Below are 22,536 nucleotides of genomic sequence, written 5' to 3'. Positions count from 1 at the left end.
ACGAAATAAGCAGTGAATTTGCGCTTGACTGGAACCCGGTAAGACCATTGTGACCAGGGGGGCAGAGTGGCACATACTTCATGCGTGTTTGCTTCGCTGTTTCCCGGGCCACACACACTCGCACACATATACACACACATAAAGAGGGGATTTAGGATTTAGGGAGAGGCTCCTGGCTGGTTAAACTGTGATCCCTGCTCCTGTTAGTCTCACATGGATGCTTGTGATGCATACACATTTTTCACACGCTTTGTCCCGAGTTTAAGACAGCAGATGCTGGAAGATCTAAGGGTCAGGTTGTGCTTTCATTATAACGTCAAAATGAGAATCATACATTGACATTGACTCATTTCTGATTAAGTATGTGTTTAAAGTCACCAATAAAAGCAAAATTGTTAACGCTTATTTTTATGGAATATTTACTATAACTGATTAGTCTGTGCATATCATTATTTATTTGTTTAAATGAATGTGGCCTTGTAATATTTAATCGAAATAACTCTCTTACAGTGTCATCTCTTCTTTTCTCTGATGACGTGTTTACTGGCGCGAGGGCGGGACCACCTGTCACTCACATGAGATCGACCAATAGTAAACCACAACCATCCAATCAATTCCTCATGGACAAAATCAAGTCCCGCCCCTACATTTTCCTTGAGATTCAGTTTCACTTGGATATACGTCAAAGTAGGGAAGAAAAGACTATAGCAACTTCTGTTTCATGCTGACTTGCATATGATCAGCTCATTAAGAGGTAACAATTTTTTAATAACATTCATTATTAGATAACTCTCTGGAAGACTTGATTCTGATTGGTAAAAATCAGACCAAAAAAACGTGGCTTTCTACATTTCGTACATAGCTGTGCTTCATGTTTTTAATAGTACTTTGTGCTATTTCTTCCCAGATCATAAATCAATTTATACTTAATATTTTACTTTCAATCAAATAATTTGGTAAATAGCCATTTAGGCAGGATAACATATAATCAGCCAGTCATTATTGCAAAATAAACACATTCAAGGTGTGTTTTACTTAAAAAGTCATTATAGGTTTTAAATCTGAATATGTATGAAAAAAATAATATTTAATACAATTTGTACAAATCTGAATGTATACTGCCGATCTGATCATGAAGTCAATATATAGTGTCAGCACATAAAATTAACATAATAAAGTCAATTTGAATTTACTTTAGCCTTTAATGTTAAAATTAATACTCTGATATAATGCAATGCACCCCTGACCTCCGACTACCACAAGTATCACATTTATACACAAAATCAGATTTAATCTCAAAATAACTTTATTTTGCATACTATTTGTTTACAAAATAGAATGCAGTATACAGTGTATACTGCGCAGTAAGCTAGTGTGTGCTAGTGTTAGCCTATGAATGGCTGAGGATGGGTGATACTGTAACTTTACCACCCAGTGGCCCCTGCTGGCTGGATTTAGGCGGTACAGATATGCAAATCTAAAATATTTTCCAGCCCATGTCTACAAGTTTAACAAAGAATTTATAGATGATATTGGTTACAAAAATAATAACATTCATATCAGATCGCAAAAAGAATACAAAAACTTCAAAGATAAACAGAACAAAACATTATAAGGTGATACAAACATCTGTAACATGATTCTGAGCGAGATGTGAATATTTAGGCTAAATATCCAATGTCTTTAGATATACAAAAAACAAACTGCTATGTGAGAAAGCAAAGGATTGTTTGCACATGCAATCTGTAAATATATAGTTCAGTGTATAAACCAGATGACAGGGAAGGGTAAAATGGTCAGAAGTTCAAAAGTTTGGGGTTGGTAACTTTTTTTAAAATGTTTCGGAAAGTATCTTGTGCTCACCAATTTTGCATTTATTTGACTAAAAAAAAATCTATTATTGTGAAAAATATTATTATAATAATTTTTTGTTGTTGTGGAAACCATGAAATTTTTCAGGATTATTTGATGAATTGAAACTTGTAGCATTAGTGTCTTTATTAATGCAATGCGTCCTTCCTGAATAAAAATATTAATTTCTTACTGACCCCAAACTTTTGAATGGTAGTGTGCCTAAATATAAATATTTGTCAGAATAACAATATATAAAACTATTTATAGAAGCTGGTGATTGTCAGCGATAAACAAGTCTTATTTTCTCATGGATGACATACAGAAAACGCAGAATGTATAATGTATTCATGCACACAATCAACATGCATTTCAATGAGATATTGTAACATTGCAGATTTACATAGAAAATATATCATTCAAATCTTCCAAAATGATTTAAAAAACCTGAAACATCCCTTAGAAAAAGAAATCAACAGTGTTTGACGTGATCGTTCATCATTTGTGCTTGCTAGCCGCTAGATGACAGCACCAGGTCTGGTTCTTTGCTGCTCTTTGGGTTGCAGCTGTGTCCGCAACCGGACGACATTTGAGCCAAGTGAGCAGCTCGCAGGGTGGCCGGAGAAAGAGGCGTTTCGGCGAGGCCTGGTTTCTTGGGTGGGAGCGGAGGTGGGTTCCCTCTGTCGGCTCTGGGAATAGTTGGAGACCTGATGGTGGGGGACAACATCCCAGAGTGGGCCAACGTGCGGTAATCTGTGCCGAAAGGGGAACTGTTGGGGGATGTTGGTGTGCTGGGACCTTGCTGAGTGCTGAAGCGACTCAGGACCTGTGTGACGGTGCTGCGGGCTGCTTGTTTAGGTGAAACGTTGTCTGGTGGAGCCACACAGGGCAAAGGGTCCTGCGGACTGTTCGGAGGGGAAGAGACGGCCTGAGAATCTTGATCACTGGTGCCTTGGAACTTGTGACGGGCTGCGTGGAAGCGCTGGTTGATGCCAGCCTGATACGCAGCTTGTACACTAGGCACGTCTGGTGACTGATTGCTTGTCGTAGGGCTGTGAGCTTGTGAACCGGTCGGAGAGCTCCCGTTGGTTAACATACTCTGCTTCTCAACACTCGCATCTTCCTCTGGAGGAGTAAGATGTCCGTTCATTTTTGTCTTGGTCTTATCTGATCTCTCCTCAGCATCCCTCATCTCTCTCCTCAATCGCTCTAGTTCTTCCTGTAGCGCGTTACAGCGTGCTTCCTCTTTCCGTATTCTCAGCCCAAGCTGCTCCCGTTCAGTGTCAAACTCGGCCAACAGCTCCTCTCGCTTCGCCTCTATTTGCATAGCCCGCTTCTTTTCCTCCTCAAGCTCCGCCCTCAGAGTCTGATTGGCCGCTCGCTCGCGATCAAGGCGATGGCTGAGTTCGTTGGCACGCTGGGACTCCTCGTGTGCGCGGGTGCCGGAGCGTTTGCATTCCCGACTCAGCGCCGTCATGAGCTGTTTATGCTGGACTCGCTGGTCTTCTAACTGATCGTGCAGTCGTTTGTTCTCCCTCTCCATTCGGGGCGTCTTTGCCTTCTCGAACTCCAACTAAACATGTGTATAAAAACTAAATCAGATCGAAATACACTGATAGATTCACAGATTTACACAAAAACATTTAGTAAGATAAGACATTTTTTCAGAGAATATACACTACTGTTCAAAAGTTTAAGGTCTGTAAGATTTTTAAATGTTTTTAAAAAGTCTCTTATGCTGCATTTACTCAAAATAAATTACTCAAAAATACTGTAAAAACAGAAATATTATTACAATTTTAATAATTCCTGTGATGCAAAGCTGAATTTTCCGCATCATTACTTCAGTCTTCTGTCACATGATCCTTCAGAAATCATTCGAATGATTTGCAGCTCAAGAAACATTTCTTATTATTATCAATGTTGAAAACAGACTTTGATGAGTAGAAAGTTCAAAAGAACAGCATTTATTTGAAATTTTATGTGTATAAAAAGCATGTTTAATTCAATACTGTGTTAAATAAAACACCTTTTGACAAAGGCTTTAACAATCAGGTCTTTTAATGAACTAAACTTTCTGTGGTATCTTAGGGCCCTTTCACACCTACCTTGTCTGGACCGGATTTTCGGACTTTTCAGTTTGGTCCGAATCAAAATTACAGGAGTGAAACCTCCCCCGGACCACGGTCCGGACCAAACAGACGAAATTTGGTCCTACGAAAAGAGGTAGTCTCGGTCTGGATCAAACTGAACAAAGGTTTGGTTCGTTTCTAGTGTGAAAGCATTTTCTGTATGGTTCGGACTTTCAGACCATTTACAGGAGTTCCGGTGGTTCCCGCGTAGTCTAAACAACTGAAGAAGAATATTGTGCAGATCTGTCAGTCCTGCCCACAGCGTTTCTTCCAGTTGATTCACACCGCGCGTGCGCGCGCCGACACACACACACACACACACACACACACACACACACACACACACATATATATGTCCTGCGTCCTGCCGGCGACGATAAAATGTTCGCACAACGAGGACGTTCATTTGGCAAATTTGAACTAGTCTCGAGTATAGTTGGTGCTGCAGGGAGTAAAGCCATAATAATAAAGTATAGTGGCAACGATATGCGTTTGTTCTTTCATTCTTGTCAAAGTTACCCGCCGAATTGACAACATGCTGACGTCGGACGCACGTCCGTTTACAAACCAATCATTAATGTCTAGATTCAGCCCATATAGATGACGACGACAGGACGCAAATACGTCATGTAAAGTTCTTTAGTGCGCTCCCATAATTGCAATGTGAAACCAAACCAAAACTAACAGAATGTATACAATGTATCAAAACATGAACTTTGGTTCGGACCTTGGTGCGGACTTTCAGGTGTGAAAACGCCCTTAATTTGAGGTACTCCTAGGAAACAGGCTACACTTTTCCTTTACCTTAATCAAAATGAGTCTTTGCTCTATTAAAATATATATTGAAACGTGTTTTTTTAATGATTTTTACACATTTACATATGCAAGCTTGGCATCATCTTATTAAATGTGCACATTTTTGTATATAACACCAAAAGTGTTAGGGTGTTTTCACACCTGAAAGTCCGCACCAAGGTCCGACCAAAGTTCATGTTTTGATACATTGTATACATTCTGTTAGTTTTGGTTTGGTTTCACATTGCAATTATGCGAGCGCACTAAAGAACTTTACATGACGTATTTGCGTCCTGTTGTCGTCATCTATATGGGCTGCATCTTGACATTGATTGGTTTGTAAACGGACGTGCGTCTGACATCGGCGTGTTGTCAATTCGGCGGGTAACTTTGACAAGAATGAAAGAACAGGCGCATATCGTTGCCACTATACTTTTATTATTATGGCATTAATCCCTGCAGCACCAACTATACTTCAAATTCGCCAAATGAACGTCCTCGTTGTGAGAACATTTTATCGTCGCCGGAGGGACGCAGGACAAATATGTGTGTGTGTGTGTGTGTGTGTGCGCGCGCGTGTGAATCAGCTGGAAGAAACGCTGTGGGCAGGACTGACAGATCTGCACAATATTCTTCTTCAGTTGTTTAGGCTACGCGGGAACCACCGGAACTTCCTGTAAATGGTCTGAAAGTCCGAACCAAAAAGAAAATGCTTTCACACTAGAAACGAACCAAACCTTTGTTCAGTTTGATCCGGACCAAGACTACCTCTTTTCGTAGGACCAAATTTCGTCTGTTTGGTCCGGACCATGGTCCGGGGGAGGTTTCACACCTGTAATTTTGATTCGGACCAAACTGAAAAGTCCGAAAATCCGGACCAGACAAGGTAGGTGTGAAAGGGCCCTAAGATGACTACAATACGATCAGTTCTTTGTACCTGCTGCAGGAGGCGCTCTCTCTCCTTCTCCAGAATGTAAGTGACATCATCTCCTTCAGCAGTGTCCTCAGCATGCTTTCTCTTCTCCTCCTCCAGATCAGCAATGACCTGAAACCACCACAGAGGGGCGACAGAAATAGAGACAAAGATTAGCTTATAAACCAATCCAATCTCTCCTTGACCTGCTACACTGTGGTAAATCCAATTTAAACGATATGATGTTCACATCAGTAACGATGATGACAGTGGCTTTTAGCTATTATGCAGTAAACTCACCCTCCTGTGTCTGTTCTCGGCAGCTGCCAGCTGTTTCAGCATCTTCTCCTGCATCCTTCTGCAGTGTCCGACCACCAGCTTCAGCACCGCTAAAGGGTCCAAGCGAGCCGTGGCCCCACAGACCCCCTCTCGTCTCTGGGAGGAGCTTCCTCCATCTCCCCTGGTCTGGCCGGAGCTCTGGAGGACCTCGCTGTCTCTCTGCAGGGCCAGGAACGGGTCGCTCAGGTTGTATTTGCCATATCTCTCCCACATGCTGGAATCTCTACGCTGGGCCTGTAGCGAGAAGGAGACAGGAACAGGGATTTATTTGATTATTTAAGATGGATTTTATTAAACATCTGCACATTTCAGTTTAAACAATGTGTTTAAAGAGATCAAAATGTCCATAATCTTTTGACATGAAACAGCTATTTGAGTTCTGACATCGTCGTATTAAGGGGAGTTTGTGGCTCGTTTTTGTAGCTTCCATTTCATTTTGCAAGTCTTGTAAAGCGGCCTCCTTTTTTCTCTTTCACACAGACACGCTCAGTCCATACTTGCTTTCTAAACAGGAAATGAGATGATACAGAGCATATGACCCTGCCAAAAGCAACATTAACCATTCTCTAAGGCTCTGTGTATATGTGTGTGAGTGTGTGTATGTGTTCAGCTCTCTGTGTTTGCTGTTTTAAGCAAGAGGTCAAGCAAGGGGTCCATATAGGGATGAAAACAATTGCTGCAGTCTAGGTAGGGTCAATGCAGTGAATGGGACACCAAAAAAAGTTCCAGCTGGAGTAATTTAATACCTCCTGAAATGACTCTGAACTAAAAGGGCTCAGATTTGACCCAGAAAAAAACAACAACACCACAAGGATAAGGATAAGGAACTGTTGAACAGTAAAGAGAGTCACCAATAGCTAGGAAGAGTCTTATATTACAGGGTTCAAGTAATGTTGACAATTCCAGACCAACAGAGAAAAAAAAATACTTTCTTGCTAAAGTTACCCAGGGTTGCCCAGACAGTGATGCATAAAGGCCCCGACCCCGCAGCGGTATACTGTTAGCAAACATCCCTGTGAGCGGCGATTAGATATGTAAATATGTACTGCGTGATTTCCTTTCAACACCAAACTAAACACACAGCCAAGGGTGAGAAAACAGCAGTTAAGAAAGCGTCTGATCATAGCGACGTGTTTGCACGAGCCCAGCAATTTGGTGCTCCAGTCACGTCACGTTTATTTATATACCATTTTATACAATATATTGCTTTAAAGCAAATGACTTTAGAGAACATGAAGAAATAGTGTCAGGCTTAGAGTTCTCAACGGGTCGGGTCGGCCCGACAAACCCGACGGGACCCGCGGGTTCGGGTCGAAAATATAATCAAATGACTCGGGTCGGGTCGGACCTCGGGCTTAATCTTTTCCGCTCAAAAAAATAAATAAAACATTTATTAATCATCGCTGCTGTTCACCGTAAAGAAAGTCTGGCTGCTGCGTGTAACGTGCATCATGGAGAGGGGCGGGGGCAGACCTGACGCCGCTGCGTGCACGCCTTTAGTCTGGAGGAGAAGATGGAGTTGGTGAGAAGTAAACTTGCCGCAGGTGAATTCACCGTCGCTACTACAGCCTATTTATATATTTAAAGTTTATTGTTTCAGTTGTTTGTATTGTTTGTATTGTTAAAAGGTGTGAACATTAAAGGTTGATTTGAATTCCCATCTGCTGGTCATGATAATACGTTTATGAGAGAAAAAAAAATTCTGCCGCAGCATCGGGCCGCGGGCCGGGTTCGGGCAGAGGATTCATGTTTATGTGTCGGGTTACATCGGGTCCGGGCTTTAAAAGCCACGGGCCAGGTCGGGTTGTAATTTTCAGGCCCGTTGAGAACTCTAGTCAGGCTGATATTTACACTGCAAGTCTTCATGCACAGATCTGATCTTTTGACCATATTTTGTTTATCCCACCTGTTTACATTCACTTTAGACTTGACTGGTATCCGATATCTGTGTTTACATTAATTCCCGCCCCAAAATGATTCTGTTGGTGATCACTTTACTATGCAACATGGTTTTAAATGGTCGTACTAAAATGATTTATAATACACGTCGTGTGGCCATGATTATTTGCCAGCATGGACAAGTTAAAAGCTACAAGTTAATGGATGTGTTAGCAGCGCAAAATCTGACTGAACAGAAATAGACAGGAAATTAGCGTTAATTTTCGTTCTTATTTTAGTAGCGCGGTAAGATTTCATTTATTTGAATGAATTTAAAGGAATTAACAAGAGAGAGAGAGAGAGAGAGAGACTGTAAGTGTGAATTACCTGTGTGAGTCTGCATGTAATAGTAAAGCTTGTCAGTTTATTTACGAAAACAGCAAAGTTAACACCTCATTGCTTAGAAACAGCCTATAATGTAGATTGCAGAAAAAATCGGATCTCGTGCGGATTTTTGTTTTTACACGTGTGCAGAAAAATTCCGATCTCTGTCAGATGTGATTAAAATATCAGATTTTTTGTCTCAGTGTCTCTTTCAATTAGAATTACTATAAAGTGGCTCTCCAGTGTATTCATGTTTATACTGAGACGTCTGACTGCGACAAACTAAATGGAAGAAATTAACCGGAGAAGACTTCCACGTCAAAGAAGGCGGAGCTTCAGAGCACACCTACCTATTACATCATCGCCACAGACCAATGGTAGTTCGAAGGTTTTTACCAGTCGGAGCGAACTTTTCCGGAAAGTTCACTTCGGCAAGCTGTTTCAACGTTTGTTCTTCGATTTCGCTAGAAGTATATCGGGATCTTTAGGATGCTAGTTTATTATAAACTTATAAACGTATTTTGGTTGTAACAAAAGAGGTTTGGAGCTTAAATGTAAAAAGAAAAGAGGGATGAAATACTCCACCTCCTTCAGGGTAGTTTGGAATGACATGGCATGTTTGGTGATACCAGCTGAAAGCTGTGAGAGTGGGAGCTGTTGAAAAATGACTAGACGTCTACAGGGAATAGAGGTATGAAAATTAATGTCAGGAGGAGAGGTAAAGACACACAGATGGATATATGCATCTAAACACACACCAGGGACCATCATTAACGTTTTTCCACACCTGCCAATGGAGGATGAAAATTTACTGACCATAAATAATTATTATCAGTCACAAAGCTGTATATAGTAGAATAGAACAGTTTAAAAGTTTTTAAGACTGCTTTTAACATGTCATGATATATATATATGACAGAAATGACAGTGCGGTTCTCTGCTTCTCTACTGCATTGTTAAAGGGATATAGGAAATAGGCTCATTTTACAACTCCCCCAGAGTTAAACAGTTGAGTTTTACCGTTTTCGAATCCATTCAGCCGAACTCCGGGTCTGGCAGTACCACTTTTAGCATAGCTTAACATAGATCATTGAATCGGACAAGACCATTAGCATCTCTCTCAAAAAAATGACCGTAATGATATGACGCAGCGCCTGAAAATAGGTCTAATAGGTTAGACAAACTTAGTCCCGGTCACGTTGGAAGTTACCGAGCTGGGGACTATTTTCAGGCGCTGCGTCATGTCATTACGCCTGCTGGACTCATGGTACGGCAGCAAAGTTTCTTGATTATTACGCGTGAATGAGAGTATAGTTCCTAGCCATATCAGCCTAGAAAATCGCAACTTTACATTTTCCGTCGGTCTTAGTACACGATGTAACTACAGAAGAGTCAAGTTTTAAATAGGAAATTTTTTGAGAGAGATGCTAATGGTCTTGTCCGATTCAATGATCTATGCTAAGCTATGCTAAAAGTGATACTGCCAGACCCGGAGATCGGCTGAATGGATCCGAAAACGGTAAAACTCAACTGTTTAACTCTGGGGGAGTTGTAAAATGAGCCTATTTCCAAAAAAAGTGGAGTATCCCTTTAAATCTACTCGACTCATCTGCTCTTAGATTGATAGATTCAAGTTGTAACATGCATGTGATGTCCATCTGGTAAGTGTGTGTGAGAGTATTTGTGTTTTAATGGTTTACTAAAGTTCAGCAACAACAAAGTCTACAGAAACCGGATTATCAGAAACTCACACACTAGCCATGATGAATGTGGTAAACAAGTGTGTACTTTGATTCTCTGTGAACCTCTTTGGTGCTGATGCTAGAACAGATAAATGTGCTGTGCAGACGTGACACAATGAACGAGTGTTTTACAGTCTCTGAAGCAGAAAGGGTGAGGTAGAAAGAGAGTAAAACCTGGAGGTGCTTAACAAGACATAGGAGAATATGAGAGTGAAGGTGGGTAACTTTATCACCAATACTTTAATGAAAGCTTGGTGCTTTAAAAAGCATTTTAATACTGTAAAAATACACACAGCAGCTTTAAAGATGAATGCCATTGGTCTTTGCTGAATGCAATTTTCTTTCCAGTTGTGATGTATTCCCTACTGAAACATATTGGAAGTTAGTGGGCAAATCAAAGGGCTAAATTCCCCGTTTTAGAAAACATCCTGTAAATTATATGGAAAAAAGAGAAACTGAAGGAAAAAAAAAAAAAGTTAGGAAAGGCGTTTCTGAAGTAGACATCTTGAAGATAAGCATCTAGGAGCTGTTACATAATAAGTAAAATCTTATTTAACCGCTTTGATTTAAATTGATAGTGAAGTCGAAAAGAAAAGTGGGGGAAAGAAAGGTAAAAAGGGATTGCAACATATATATGACACAGGTCAGTTTAAAGAAAGTCAAAAACAAAACAGGAAAGAAAAGAAAGACAGAATGGTAACGAGACCTGTAGAATTACATAGCTACTTTTTGCTGTCTTGGAAGCTCTTCTAATTCACACAAAATAAGCCCAACACAAACATCCAGTATTAGATGTTTAAAAAGAAGAATCAGACTAAAAGTTGCATTTAGTCTAGTCCTAAAAAGAAGAATTTCATGGCCTTTATTTAAATGACAATGTGTCGTTGCTGTACTTTGATACACGACTCTCTGATCTATTTTATTCTATTCTATATATTTTATTATAGATTATTATGTTTTCTTGATTATTATGTTTTCTTCTTCTATTCGGCAATACAAATCTGGCACAACATCTAATCTAAAATAAAGGGACTTGAAAGTACTATTCAAGCTATTTACTTTAATACAAGGCAATGTAAGCTCCAAATAAACAACAGCTGTTCTGTATGCAAAATCTTTTGTTTGTCAAGTTAGTGGATGTCTACTTTCCATTCTATATGTATGATGCTTTGTGTGTGTGTGTGTGTGTGTGTGTGTGTGTGTGTTTTTAGGCTAAAAGCTTGAGCAATTACGGGGGCCTTGGGAAGATTAACCTTACTAATGACTTAAGATAAGTCAGCCAGTCTGGTGCCTTCAAACAACCTTTATGTGTGTGTGTGTGTGTGTACTTGTACAACTATCTTTGTGAGCACCAGTTTGAGTTTTAGACCATTAGAGTGAGGACAAAGAGAGTAAAGTGAGGACATGTTGGCCGGTCCTCACTTTCTGAGACCCCTTTAAAGGCCTGTTTGAGGGTCAAGACTTGGTTTTAGGGATAAGATTATAATTAGGTTAATGGTTGGTTTAGGGTAAGGGTTCGGGTAAGGCACTTAGTTGTGATGGGTAAGGTTAGGGTAAGCGGCTAGAGATTGCATTGTGTCAATGAATGTCCTCATAAAGATAGATGTACAAGAAAGTGTGTGTGTGTGTGTGTGAGAGAGAGAGAGAGAGAGAGAGAGAGAGAGAGAGAGAGAGAGAGAGAGAGAGAGAGAGAGAGAGAGAGAGAGAGAGAGAGAGAGAGAGAGAGAGAGAGAGCGTGTGTACCTGATAGAGAAAGATAACATATATCTTCACTAATAAAATTAAAGAGACCAGGGATTAAGGTAAACAACACAGTGAGATACTTCAGGTATCTGCTATTTGCACTCCCAACATGCTAGCTCCTCAAATGACAAAAACAAACAAAAAACATATGAAGCTATTTTTGAATGTTCACTTTTGAAGATTCACTTATTTTCAACTTTGAGATGGACACCTGGGAGGCATTCTTTCTTGAACTCAATGTCTAACTATTTAAAACTATTTTCTTGTTAGTCATGAAATGTTTTCAAGTTTTCCTTGAAAAGTCAATCGCTGCTAAGGGGCATAAATAAATATGGAAACGATTATTTGAGCAAAATACTATTTAGTTCCAGTTTTTTTTTTTTTTTTCAGAGAAAGCACCATAAGGAAATAATGAATTGTGTTTGTATGTACCATTAGCATGGCTAATGAAGTTATACCGAGATTAGGGGCTGTTGTGATGTTACTTCTGCCCTCCTGATTTTTTCTTTTGACCAAATGCATAAGGGACAATTGTAATGCGTGTATGTGTTTGAGAGAGTCGAAGCAGAAAAGTCATGCCTTAATGACCTCATTCAAAGCAGGCAATGAGTGACAGAGATTGTAATCCCAGCATGCCAGAACATCGCCCCTAAAAACCACAGAGAGTTTTAGAAGAAATATGCAGTTGGGTTAAATATACGCTATCTACTTAAGAAGTCACTTAAAAGTGATTCAGAAGAGCGGTTAATACCCAAAATCTACCGTTTGTGACACTCGCATAGCCTCAGTCCAATGCTTTAAAGAACAGGAATGCAGCAGATAATATCTGTGCAGCCTTCCAGACAGCTTTACCACAAAAAAACATGATCTGAGAGCACAGATGCTGAGTTTTATTACCGTGCTAACATGATCAGATGAACCAACGGCACTACAATAAAGTTTAAAGCTTTTACTTTTACTTTTAAAGCTAATACTAGACAGCAGGAAATGTGCGTAATAATGTTTGACATGTTTGTGCGTGTTTATGCAGAGAACAAATAACATTTTGGAATAAAACCAGGGGCCCAGAGTATTGCCGTTTGTACTGACGCAGATGATATGCTCAAAAAGGAAGTTGTCTTGCTCACTGTCTGGCTGATTCTGAGTCATTCCTAAATTGCCAAATAAGTAAATCCACTTTATGTATATAATATGGGTCCCACTTTATATTAGGTGTCTCTAACTACTATGCCCTACATTTAAATGTATTATTTGATACAATGCACTTATTGTGTACATCAGGGATGATCCTGGAGAGCCACTGTTCTGCTTCAACCCTAATCAAACAACAGTTTTTTTGTGTGTGAGATTCACCAATATAATAGTACTAAATCGCTATTGAATTGGTACTTTAAAGTACTTTAAAAAAAAGAGTAGTTGCGTCTGCTGAGCTGCGTTTGTAAGTAGCCTGGTGTCCACCAGAAGAGTGGGATGAGGCCCAGCAACAGTGCTGGAATGTAGTAGGAGTCTTAAACAGAAAAAGTCCGATGGGTAAAATGAGATCCAGTCGGTTTTAATTAAAAGTCGATGAACGTTGAATTGAAAATAACTTGAGAATGCTGTTAAATTGGAAAGGCAGCAAATAGCAAAACACTTAAGTTACAGGAAGAACAACAAACGGCAGGTATGCTCAAATATCCATCACTATGGCATTTATTTGAGTGTAGGTTCTCGCTAACTATCCCAAAAACCGTGTGAGATGTTTGTTGCACAGCTAACCGAGAACTCTGCGTAGCCAACGCCATCATTTCTGGTTATACGAAGGCTAAAATTATCTTTTTTTTAAATGTTTAGCTTTTACATATCTTATATAAACTGAGCTTCTGTCATAGATAAACTGTGCACTGATGTTTAATACACTAACAGGATGTTAGCGTTAATATGCTAGCGTGCACGATTGAGCTATGAACCAGACAGACATCTGGATTTCATTGAGTGATACAGCTATAATGTCTCTCCTGGGTATCTAGTCTGCTGTGCGAAGAGTTAAACCTTTTTGAAAGCGAACTACTGACTGTCAATAGACAATAATTTAGGCATATAATTATTGAAGTATTGATTTATTAGTATTGACAAAAAATGTATTTTAAATGAATATTATTGAGTACAATCTCAGCTTGTTTATATGTTGGTTTGAGATGTTTCAGCTCTCATTCACGTGCCTCAGTTGAGTATGGATGAAGGGAACTCTCCAAGGAATACACACCACAAGATCATAAGAGCTGTCAATCACAGAGGAGCCTCCGTAATGGTGTAAATTACGACTTGGGTCGCCGCTACTCGGAAAACATGCAGCACTGTTAGTAGTTGAACATCTGAACATCTTGAATGGTTAAATAAGTCCACATGCTCCTGAATAAATTCTACATGATGACACAGGGATTTTTTTATTTTTTATGTTCGTTTAATTATGTTTATGTGATGTTCATTGACCTGTTGTCCACACAAAGTTATCACATAGCTTGAGAAGACTTGGACATATCAACCACTGTTGTGGTTCTTTATGGTGTTTTTGGTCTAAATTGAGAGCTATGTGAAGATTCTCCAAAAGATCCACAGAAAGTAAAAGCAAATGGGTTTTTGGATGAATGACATATGGCTACTAGAGGTCGACCGAAAGTGAATTTTACTGGTAACGATAACCACGCTGTCCGATAACCGATTAATCAACCGATAGTTCGTAAAATCGATAATCAATGAAAACAAACATAACACATAAAAAAGTGCTGAACTTTAATACAAAAATTAAAGGGAAAAAAAACAGTACTGTGCCATGAAAATAAACGGTACTTTACTTTTTAAATATAAAAAATATTAATATATTAATTATACCTTGATCATTCATGTTAATTCATAGTGCATTAACTAATGTTAAGAGATACAACTTTAAAATGTAAAAATGTATTAGTAAATATTGAATTTAACAATGAACAATACTTTTATTAACTTTGGTTAATGTTGCAAATGGAAACTGTTACCATTTCATATAAATCATAACAGTCATGCTAAAAGATGGCCATCTTTATATATCTACACAAAGGCCACAGCACTGAAATTAAGGAATTGTCCCGCTCAGTGCAGCATGCAGCTAGCCTGGTCCTACCAGACTCTCGTACATTTCATTTGTACAGAGAGTCTGGCCACTCCCCATTGACAAGCGTTAAAGCAACACCAAGCAACTTTTGCTCTCGGGGTCCCCCTACAGTTGGGAAACAGTATTGTCTTCTACTAGAGGTAACACCAGGGGATACACGTGCATTTGTTGACAAGCCGATACCCCCGAACTCTGCAGGAGTTCCCACGTCTTGGGCAGACTGCCTGTGTTGCGTGTGAAATGTCTTCATCCCAGGTACAATGGCATCTATTTCAGCATATCATATGAATATAATTTCATGGGTTTTATTTTTTTCGAACACCAAAAGATCGCGTAGCTCACGTTTACAAGCCAGCGTCATTATAGTAGCCTATTGGCTACTGTTTTACAGAATGCTAATTCAATTCAATGTTTGTGTGGTGGGTAATAGCCATATATCGTCAATATTATAATATCAAGCTACCATAGATGAATCTGCAAAGTTGAAAAATCGATTTGCATTATAGCCTGAGGCAAGACACTTTCACCAGAAAAATAAATAAACAAACATGACTATCAGCCTGCAGTCATTAGGCTACTTAGCCTAAAAGATCATTTTGTCTGTCTAATCATGTATTATTTACTTGCAAGAATGTAGCTCCTACCAAACTTGTACACGCCGTTTAGACATAGGCTTACTTCTGACTTTTTTTTTGTCCGTTGCTGCTTTGGCCATGACAAAAACATACGCACGAAAGCCGGAAAACAAACGCTGGTTGGCCTCTCACGTCCATAGACAGTAAACGCTCACGTCCAAATTTGAGGAAGTGGTGGGGGAAGTGACGTATGCCGTAAAGCAGTCGAATTTTGTAGTTCTTTTTGTGCTCGGGTTACTACCCGAAACCCCGAAGTTACATAGTGCCAGTAAAAGCGATATAGACCCCATCAGGCTATGGCAGCCGTGTCATTCAACCTATTGTAAGTCGATGTACCATCACAAGGGTCTTGGAAATATAGTATTAAGGTTGAAAAGCTACATAGTGTTGCTTTAACATCCTTGAAGGCGGATACTCTGTTGAAGTTTAAAACTATTGGATCTGCCCAGAGCCACTCTGGATTTGCCATAACCAATCGCTAACGTTTGCCGTTTAACGTTTGGTCGTGACGTATGACCTCAACATCATCGTTCTCAGCCACTCCCTCTGTTCGCTGATTGGACAGGTAAAAATTTGCTGGAGAAAACCCGTGAATATACCGCAAACCCAGACGACGTACTGAAGGAAAATAAAAATTGAGCAGAAGTACGTAGGAGGGCGGAGCCAGGCTAGCATGCAGCCTCGCGTGTTAAAACAAACTCCGCGAGGATCAGTGATTTATTTGGCCTCTAGAGGCCGCTCTCAAACTGTATAATGACAAGCACACGCTTCTCAGCCTAACCTTGAGTGCCTGTATGACAAAGTCTCTGGCCTCCAGCTCTCCCTCAAGAACACTGAAGAGCAGCAGCACGTCTCTCTTACTCAGAGCCTCCACGTTTAGCCTCGCCTCCTGAAAAGAGAACAAAACACGGAGCAAATGAGTGTTAGAAAAAATACAAAATGATACTCAAATGTATTCAGGGATTCTAATGACTGTTTTCAACAAACGGTACACTATATTAGAGCAAAGTTTAGAATAAATTGTTTGAAAAACACGCAGTCAGGCAACAATATCCAAGTCTACAAATCCCCTCTCTTATTTCCCATATGCAGACCTAATGACTGCAGTCTGCTATAATCTTGATGTGCTTGTCTTGATTGTACAGTGTGCTGCTTATTCAATGCACATTATAATGAAATAAACTAGACAAACCCACAGTAAACAAGTGCACTAAATCATTTTTCTTTTTGTTTTCAGTATGAATGCAGCATGCAAATGTTTTCAGTTACCCGTGTCATTAAATATCAACTTGCATGCATATTTGTCACTCGCACACTAAAAGTTTGAGGTCTGTAAGATTTTTTTATGTTTTTGAAAGAAGTTTCTTATGCTCACTAAGGTGGCATTTATTTGATCAAAAATACAGTAAAAACAGTAACATAGTAAAATATTATTACAATTTAAAATAAGTGTGTTCTATTTGAAAGCTGAATTTTCAGCATCATTACTCTAGTCTTCAGTGTCACATGATCCTTCAGAAATCATTTTAATATGCTGATTTGCTGCTCAAGAAACATTTATTTTATTATTTTATTCTAATAGAGCATTGAAAAATATAGATATATTTTTGACATAAATGTCTTTTATTGTCACTTTTGAGCAACTGAATGCATTTATGCTGAATTAAAGTATTAATGTCTTTCAAAAAAAACTTTTGAATGGTAGTATAATTATTTTAGAAGCACATTTTAGGTTTCTTGAAAAAAATATTGTATACATTTATAAATATTTAGTATCTGCCGTGCTCTTAACAGGGTGAAAGACAGAACTGAATTACTTCAATAGTAGGAAAATGTATGTACCGATCAGGGGTCATGATAAATTGCCCTTTTTCATTACTTTATTCTTTTAGAACTTGCACTAAATTGGCAGCCTGAATTAAACCCATCACAATATTAAGTCTCTATATCTTTTGTTAGTTATGGAAGCTTGTTTCCGCCACAAAATAAAAAAAATAAAAGATAATTGCGACTTTTTATCTCACAATTGCGAGTTTACATCTCGCAATTCTGACTTTATTTCTCAGAATTGCGAGATATAAAGTCAGAATTGCGTAAAATAAAGTCGCAATTGCGTGTTTTAAAGTCAGAATTGCGAGATATAAAGTCAGAATTGCGTGAAATAAAGTCACAATTGCGTGTTTTAAAGTGAGAATTCTGACTTTTTTTCTCGCAATTGCGACTTTATATCACGCAATTCTGACTTTATATCTCAGAATTCTGACTTTATATCACGCAATTGGGAGATATAAAGTCAGAATTGCATGATATAAAGTCGCAATTGCGTGTTATAAAGTCAGAATTGTGAGATATAAACTATTCTAAGGTAAAAAAAAAAAAAAAAGTCCGTCTTTTTTTTCCCCTTAGAATTGGACTTTATATCTCACAATTCTGAGAAAAGATGTCAGAATTGCGAGATATAAACTCGCAATTATGTGTTATAAAGTCAGAATTGCGTGATATAAAGTCAGAATTCTGAGATATAAAGTCAGAATTGCGAGAAAAAAAGTCAGAATTCTGACTTTATAAGACGCAATTGCGACTTTATATCTCGCAATTCTGACTTTATATCTCAGAATTCTGACTTTATTTCACGCAATTCTGACTTTATATCTCAGAATTCTGAGAAATAAAGTCAGAATTGCGAGATGTAAACTCGCAATTGTGAGATAAAAAGTCGCAATTATCTTTTAAAATGTTTTATTCAGTGGCGAAAACAAGCTTCCATAGTTAGTAGCCTTATCAAGAGCAATACTGTTAGCCAGTGCTCCTGGAGCAATCAAAGGGTTAAAGGGATGGTTCACCATAAAATGAAAATGAAGTCATAATTTACTCACCCTGGTGTTGTTCTAATGCCGTATGCCCTACTTTCTTTTATAGAACACAAAAGGAGAATTTTTCAAAAATGCCCCGCAAAAGTATCACAAATTAATCCCATACCGTATAATGTTTCTAGGGGTATACAATAGGGTTTGGTGAAAAACAAACTAAAATTGAATGTATAATTTAGCGCAATTCTTGACCTTGGTCTTTTCTGTACGACGTGCGCATTCATGAGACTCTATTAGCACTGCAGACTTGCCCAGAAAAAGCACACAAGTTGAATGCAACATGAAACACAACCCATAGGCCTATGCCTTCGTCTCTGAGATAAATATATTCGTTGTGTTCGTAATAATAACAAGTTATCGCGTTCACATCTGTCAACTGTCATTCTGACTGCCATCGGACAAACAGAGTTCGGGTCCGGTGATATCTGACTCAATGAAGAAAGTACACGGATACACGTTATATTTTTGTTTTATATTTCTCACAACTTGTGTGTATTTTCTGGGCAAGACGGAGTGAACTGCGGTGCTAATAGAGTCTCACAAAGGCGCACGTCATGAAGTCGTGCAAAGAAGACCAGCGGCCACGGTCAAGACTTTCCTTAAATAATACATTCAATTTCGGTTTTCTGTAAATTTGAGAAAATTTCATATCATATATCCCCAGAACACATGTGATCATTCTGTGATACCTTTGCAGTTTTTGTTTTATTTAAAGCTTGACGTTGGTCGTTATTCACTGCCATTATATGGATGAGCGCGAGTGGGACATTTTTTTCTTCTTTTTTTCTTCTCCTTTTGTGGTCCATAAAAGAAAGAAGAGCATACGACATTAGAGCAACACCAGTGCGAGTAAATGATGACTATCCCTTTAACAGGCTTTCCCGAGAACATAGTGGCTTATAGATCAGAGTCGTGATCTCAGGAAAAACTCCCATTCCCATGTTGTGTTTCTTTCTGTGCAGTTCACAGAAAAAAGAAAAAAAGCAGGTCATTTTTTTCCATTGTATTCTTATGAGTCAAAGCATCTTTCATACATCAAAGCTAAAGCAGCATTCCATGACTTTTCTATTGATAGACAGCTAGTGAAAGAGACTTGTTGTCGGTAGGGTAAGATTGACTGAAATTCCTTTCCGAGCCCTCATACTAAATACTCAGTAATTGCGCATGGACAACCTTGAAAGCATCGAATTTCACTTTTCCCATATAGCTTTGCGCACCATAAATGCTTTGACCCTGCGCTGCAAGCCTCAGCTGAAATAATCTTATGAAACTGAATCTAGATTTCTTCGCTCTGACCCCACTTTGCTTTTAATGGTGCTTCATGCTGAGATTTGTGTGGTTAGCCAAAGTTTCCACATCACGAAGTCACGATCCAGGAGTCTCCGAGTGTTACATAATATGCCCGGAGACGGAGGACGTCCAGCTACTGTGCTCCAGCTGAAACTTGGAAGCTTGACTTCCACGTCAGAGCTCCCATAAAAATCGCATTACTGTACTTTGTAGTGCATTCAAATTCTCCCTTTCATCTGTGTTGTGCAACCTTTAGTCAAACTTGTACTTGTAAATCGCAGTCAGGTTCCTTTCGGTGTATTGTGCACCGATGGGAACTGCGTGCTAGATCTGAGGTCATGAGCATGCGAGAAAGCTTTCATGGTTTGCGGTTTACCCGTTCAAACAGCGCTAATTTGAAGCGCTTCAACGCAAAGCCATACTTTACATACACGCTAATTTCACAACTTCACTTTGCCTTTTATAGAACCAAAGGAAAATCATATTATGCATTGAACTAAACAGTCACAGATCAAGTGTGAAAAATACTTGTAGACTAGACGCACTTGCCTTTTTAGCCAATGTCTCTTTACCAAAACTTGTGATTCAGCATGAATCATTGTGTGGACGTGAGGAAAAGATGATAAAAAGACATTTTTATGCATCTACAGAACCTTTCTTTTATGTGCACTTGGGGATTATCCGATAGTGTTCTTCATGGTTGACTAATTTGGCATTTCCTCTTTAATGGTGCCCATGCCTCTCTGAATTAAAGGGTGCTACAGCATTCAACATCGGCCCAAATGCTTCTTAAATTACCCAACATTTTTTTCCCCTGGAGCTAGACTGAAGCAGTCAGTGTTTGAGTCCAAGCTCACCCGACATGTCAGAGGGTAATTAATTTAATCCTCAAGCTGCTTGTGAGCTACAAAACAGATGGCCCAATGTCAACTGCCTGTTGATGTGATCAGCTGTACAGACTGCATAAAGTCTAATAGTTTTAACTGTTAAAATAGTTCACAATATTACTGTACAAATAGGATTTCGAAAATATACAGCCTTTTTGGGGGGTATTTTGAGCATATAGGCTACTATATTGAACATTTATTGTATTTATTAAAATATATTTATACTATACTGTAAAACATTTCAAAGTTCGGTAACGCTTTATTTTAGGGTCCAATTCTCACTGTTAATTAGTTGCTTATTAGCATGCATATATTGGCTGTTTATAAAGCACATATTAATGCCTTATTCTGCATGACCATATTCTACTTCCCTTAATCCTATTCATCAACTTAAAGGGATACTCCACTTTAAAATGAAAATTCTGTCAATCATATACTCACCCTCATGTTGTTTCAGTCCTTTATGAATTTCTTTCTCCTGCTGAACACAAAGGAAGATGTTTAGAAGAATATCAGTAACCAGACAGTTTTCTGGTCTCATTGACTTCCATAGTATATTTTTTTCCTACTATGGAAGTCAATGAGACCAGAAACTGTCTGGTTATTGTCTAAATATCTTCCTTTCTGTTCAGCAGAAGAAAGAAATTCATACAGGTTTGAAACAACATGAGGGTGAGTATATGATGACAGAATTTTCATTTTAAAGTGGAGTATCCCTTTAACAACTACCTTACTAACTATTAATAAGCAGTAATTAGGAGTTTATTGAGTCGTAGTTGTGAGTTAGTTAATAGTGAGAATTGGACCCGAAACTAAAGTGTGACCAAAAGTTCCTCTTTTTAGTCGACATTCTTAGGGCGTTATGCCTCAAAACCCAGAGTACTGCCTATCTAGAATGCAGTTTAGGGCATCATATGTGCATTTCTGGACTCATTTCTGATGGCCAAAAATGATGCACGCGCCTACTGATAGACAAAAATGCTGCCTAGGTAGACAGTTCACTCCGTTTTAAGACACGGCCTGTCACAAATATGCAGATCTGACAAGCAAAAATCAGTTACGGAAAAAAAAAATCAGTTTACAGTTTACTTTAAAAAACGATTTTTTTTTGTTGTTGTTGTTGTTTTTTTCATGTACAGCTGCTCATATAACAAAACCCCAAACTACTTTTGCGTTTTTAAAACAGTTGCTGTCAGAACTGTCGGCTATTTGTAACTGTAATCAGCATTGACTAACGTTATTCATACAATCTGTATCCTGTCTTTGCAAAAAAAAAAATACTTTCTCTTCCTCTCGTGCTCATTTTATTCTACTTGCTTTCTTTCTTTATAAATATTAAGTCATATGTTATAAAGAGGACATTCTCACCGTTGTGGGTGCCATGCCAGGTTTGATCAGCTTCCAATATCGCTCATCGAGCAGCACCGTTGTTGAAGATCGGCTTCACCGAAGAAGTTCATCTGCTGTGAAAGAACGCAAACGGACATCTTAAACAGCCAATCAGATCGAAGTGTTTAGGCACAAAGGGCCAATGAGAAACGAGACGCAGAGACAGGAGGCGGGACTTAACGTGAAAAGTTTATAAGATGGGATTCTTTGTGCGGCGATGAGAGCTGAAAGTAATCATCGGTCCTCAACTCCCACCATGACTTTAATCATGACACATTTAAAACGGTTTCTGTGAAAAAATCTAGTTTTTGTAGTATCAGGGTCGAGTTAGCTAGCCGACCACTCTAAAAGTCATTTTTTGAAAAAATGTAGACGGGATAGTTTGACGGAATGCATGTGTGCCACCTAGTGGTGTTTTATTGTAATTCTAAGCACACAATCAGAGTAGCCCCCCAAAAATATTTTGATACTCATACCACAGTTTAAAATGGGATAAATCTCATTAACAAAATATTAAACTGCATGGCATTTTATTCACAGACAAGGCTTAAGCCT

General features: G+C 38.9%; 1 protein-coding gene across 1 annotated transcript; it reads right to left on the bottom strand.

Annotated features, from left to right (window-relative positions):
- Positions 1-1,284: 1,284 nt before the first annotated feature.
- Positions 1,285-22,067, bottom strand: cttnbp2nla (CTTNBP2 N-terminal like a). The gene is made up of 5 exons (XM_084426191.1): positions 21,961-22,067; positions 16,327-16,434; positions 5,992-6,264; positions 5,716-5,823; positions 1,285-3,424 (listed from the first exon to the last, which is right to left on the bottom strand). The coding sequence occupies exons 1-5, from the start codon at positions 21,973-21,975 to the stop codon at positions 2,363-2,365; spliced, it is 1,566 nt and encodes a 521-aa protein (XP_084282317.1). The 5' UTR covers positions 21,976-22,067; the 3' UTR covers positions 1,285-2,362.
- Between the last annotated feature and the right edge of the window lie 469 nt (positions 22,068-22,536).

The sequence above is a fragment of the Rutilus rutilus genome (genome assembly GCF_951802725.1).
Source record: "Rutilus rutilus genome assembly, chromosome: 12".
NCBI lineage: Eukaryota > Metazoa > Chordata > Actinopteri > Cypriniformes > Leuciscidae > Rutilus > Rutilus rutilus.
This window is presented reverse-complemented; position numbering and strand designations above follow the sequence as displayed.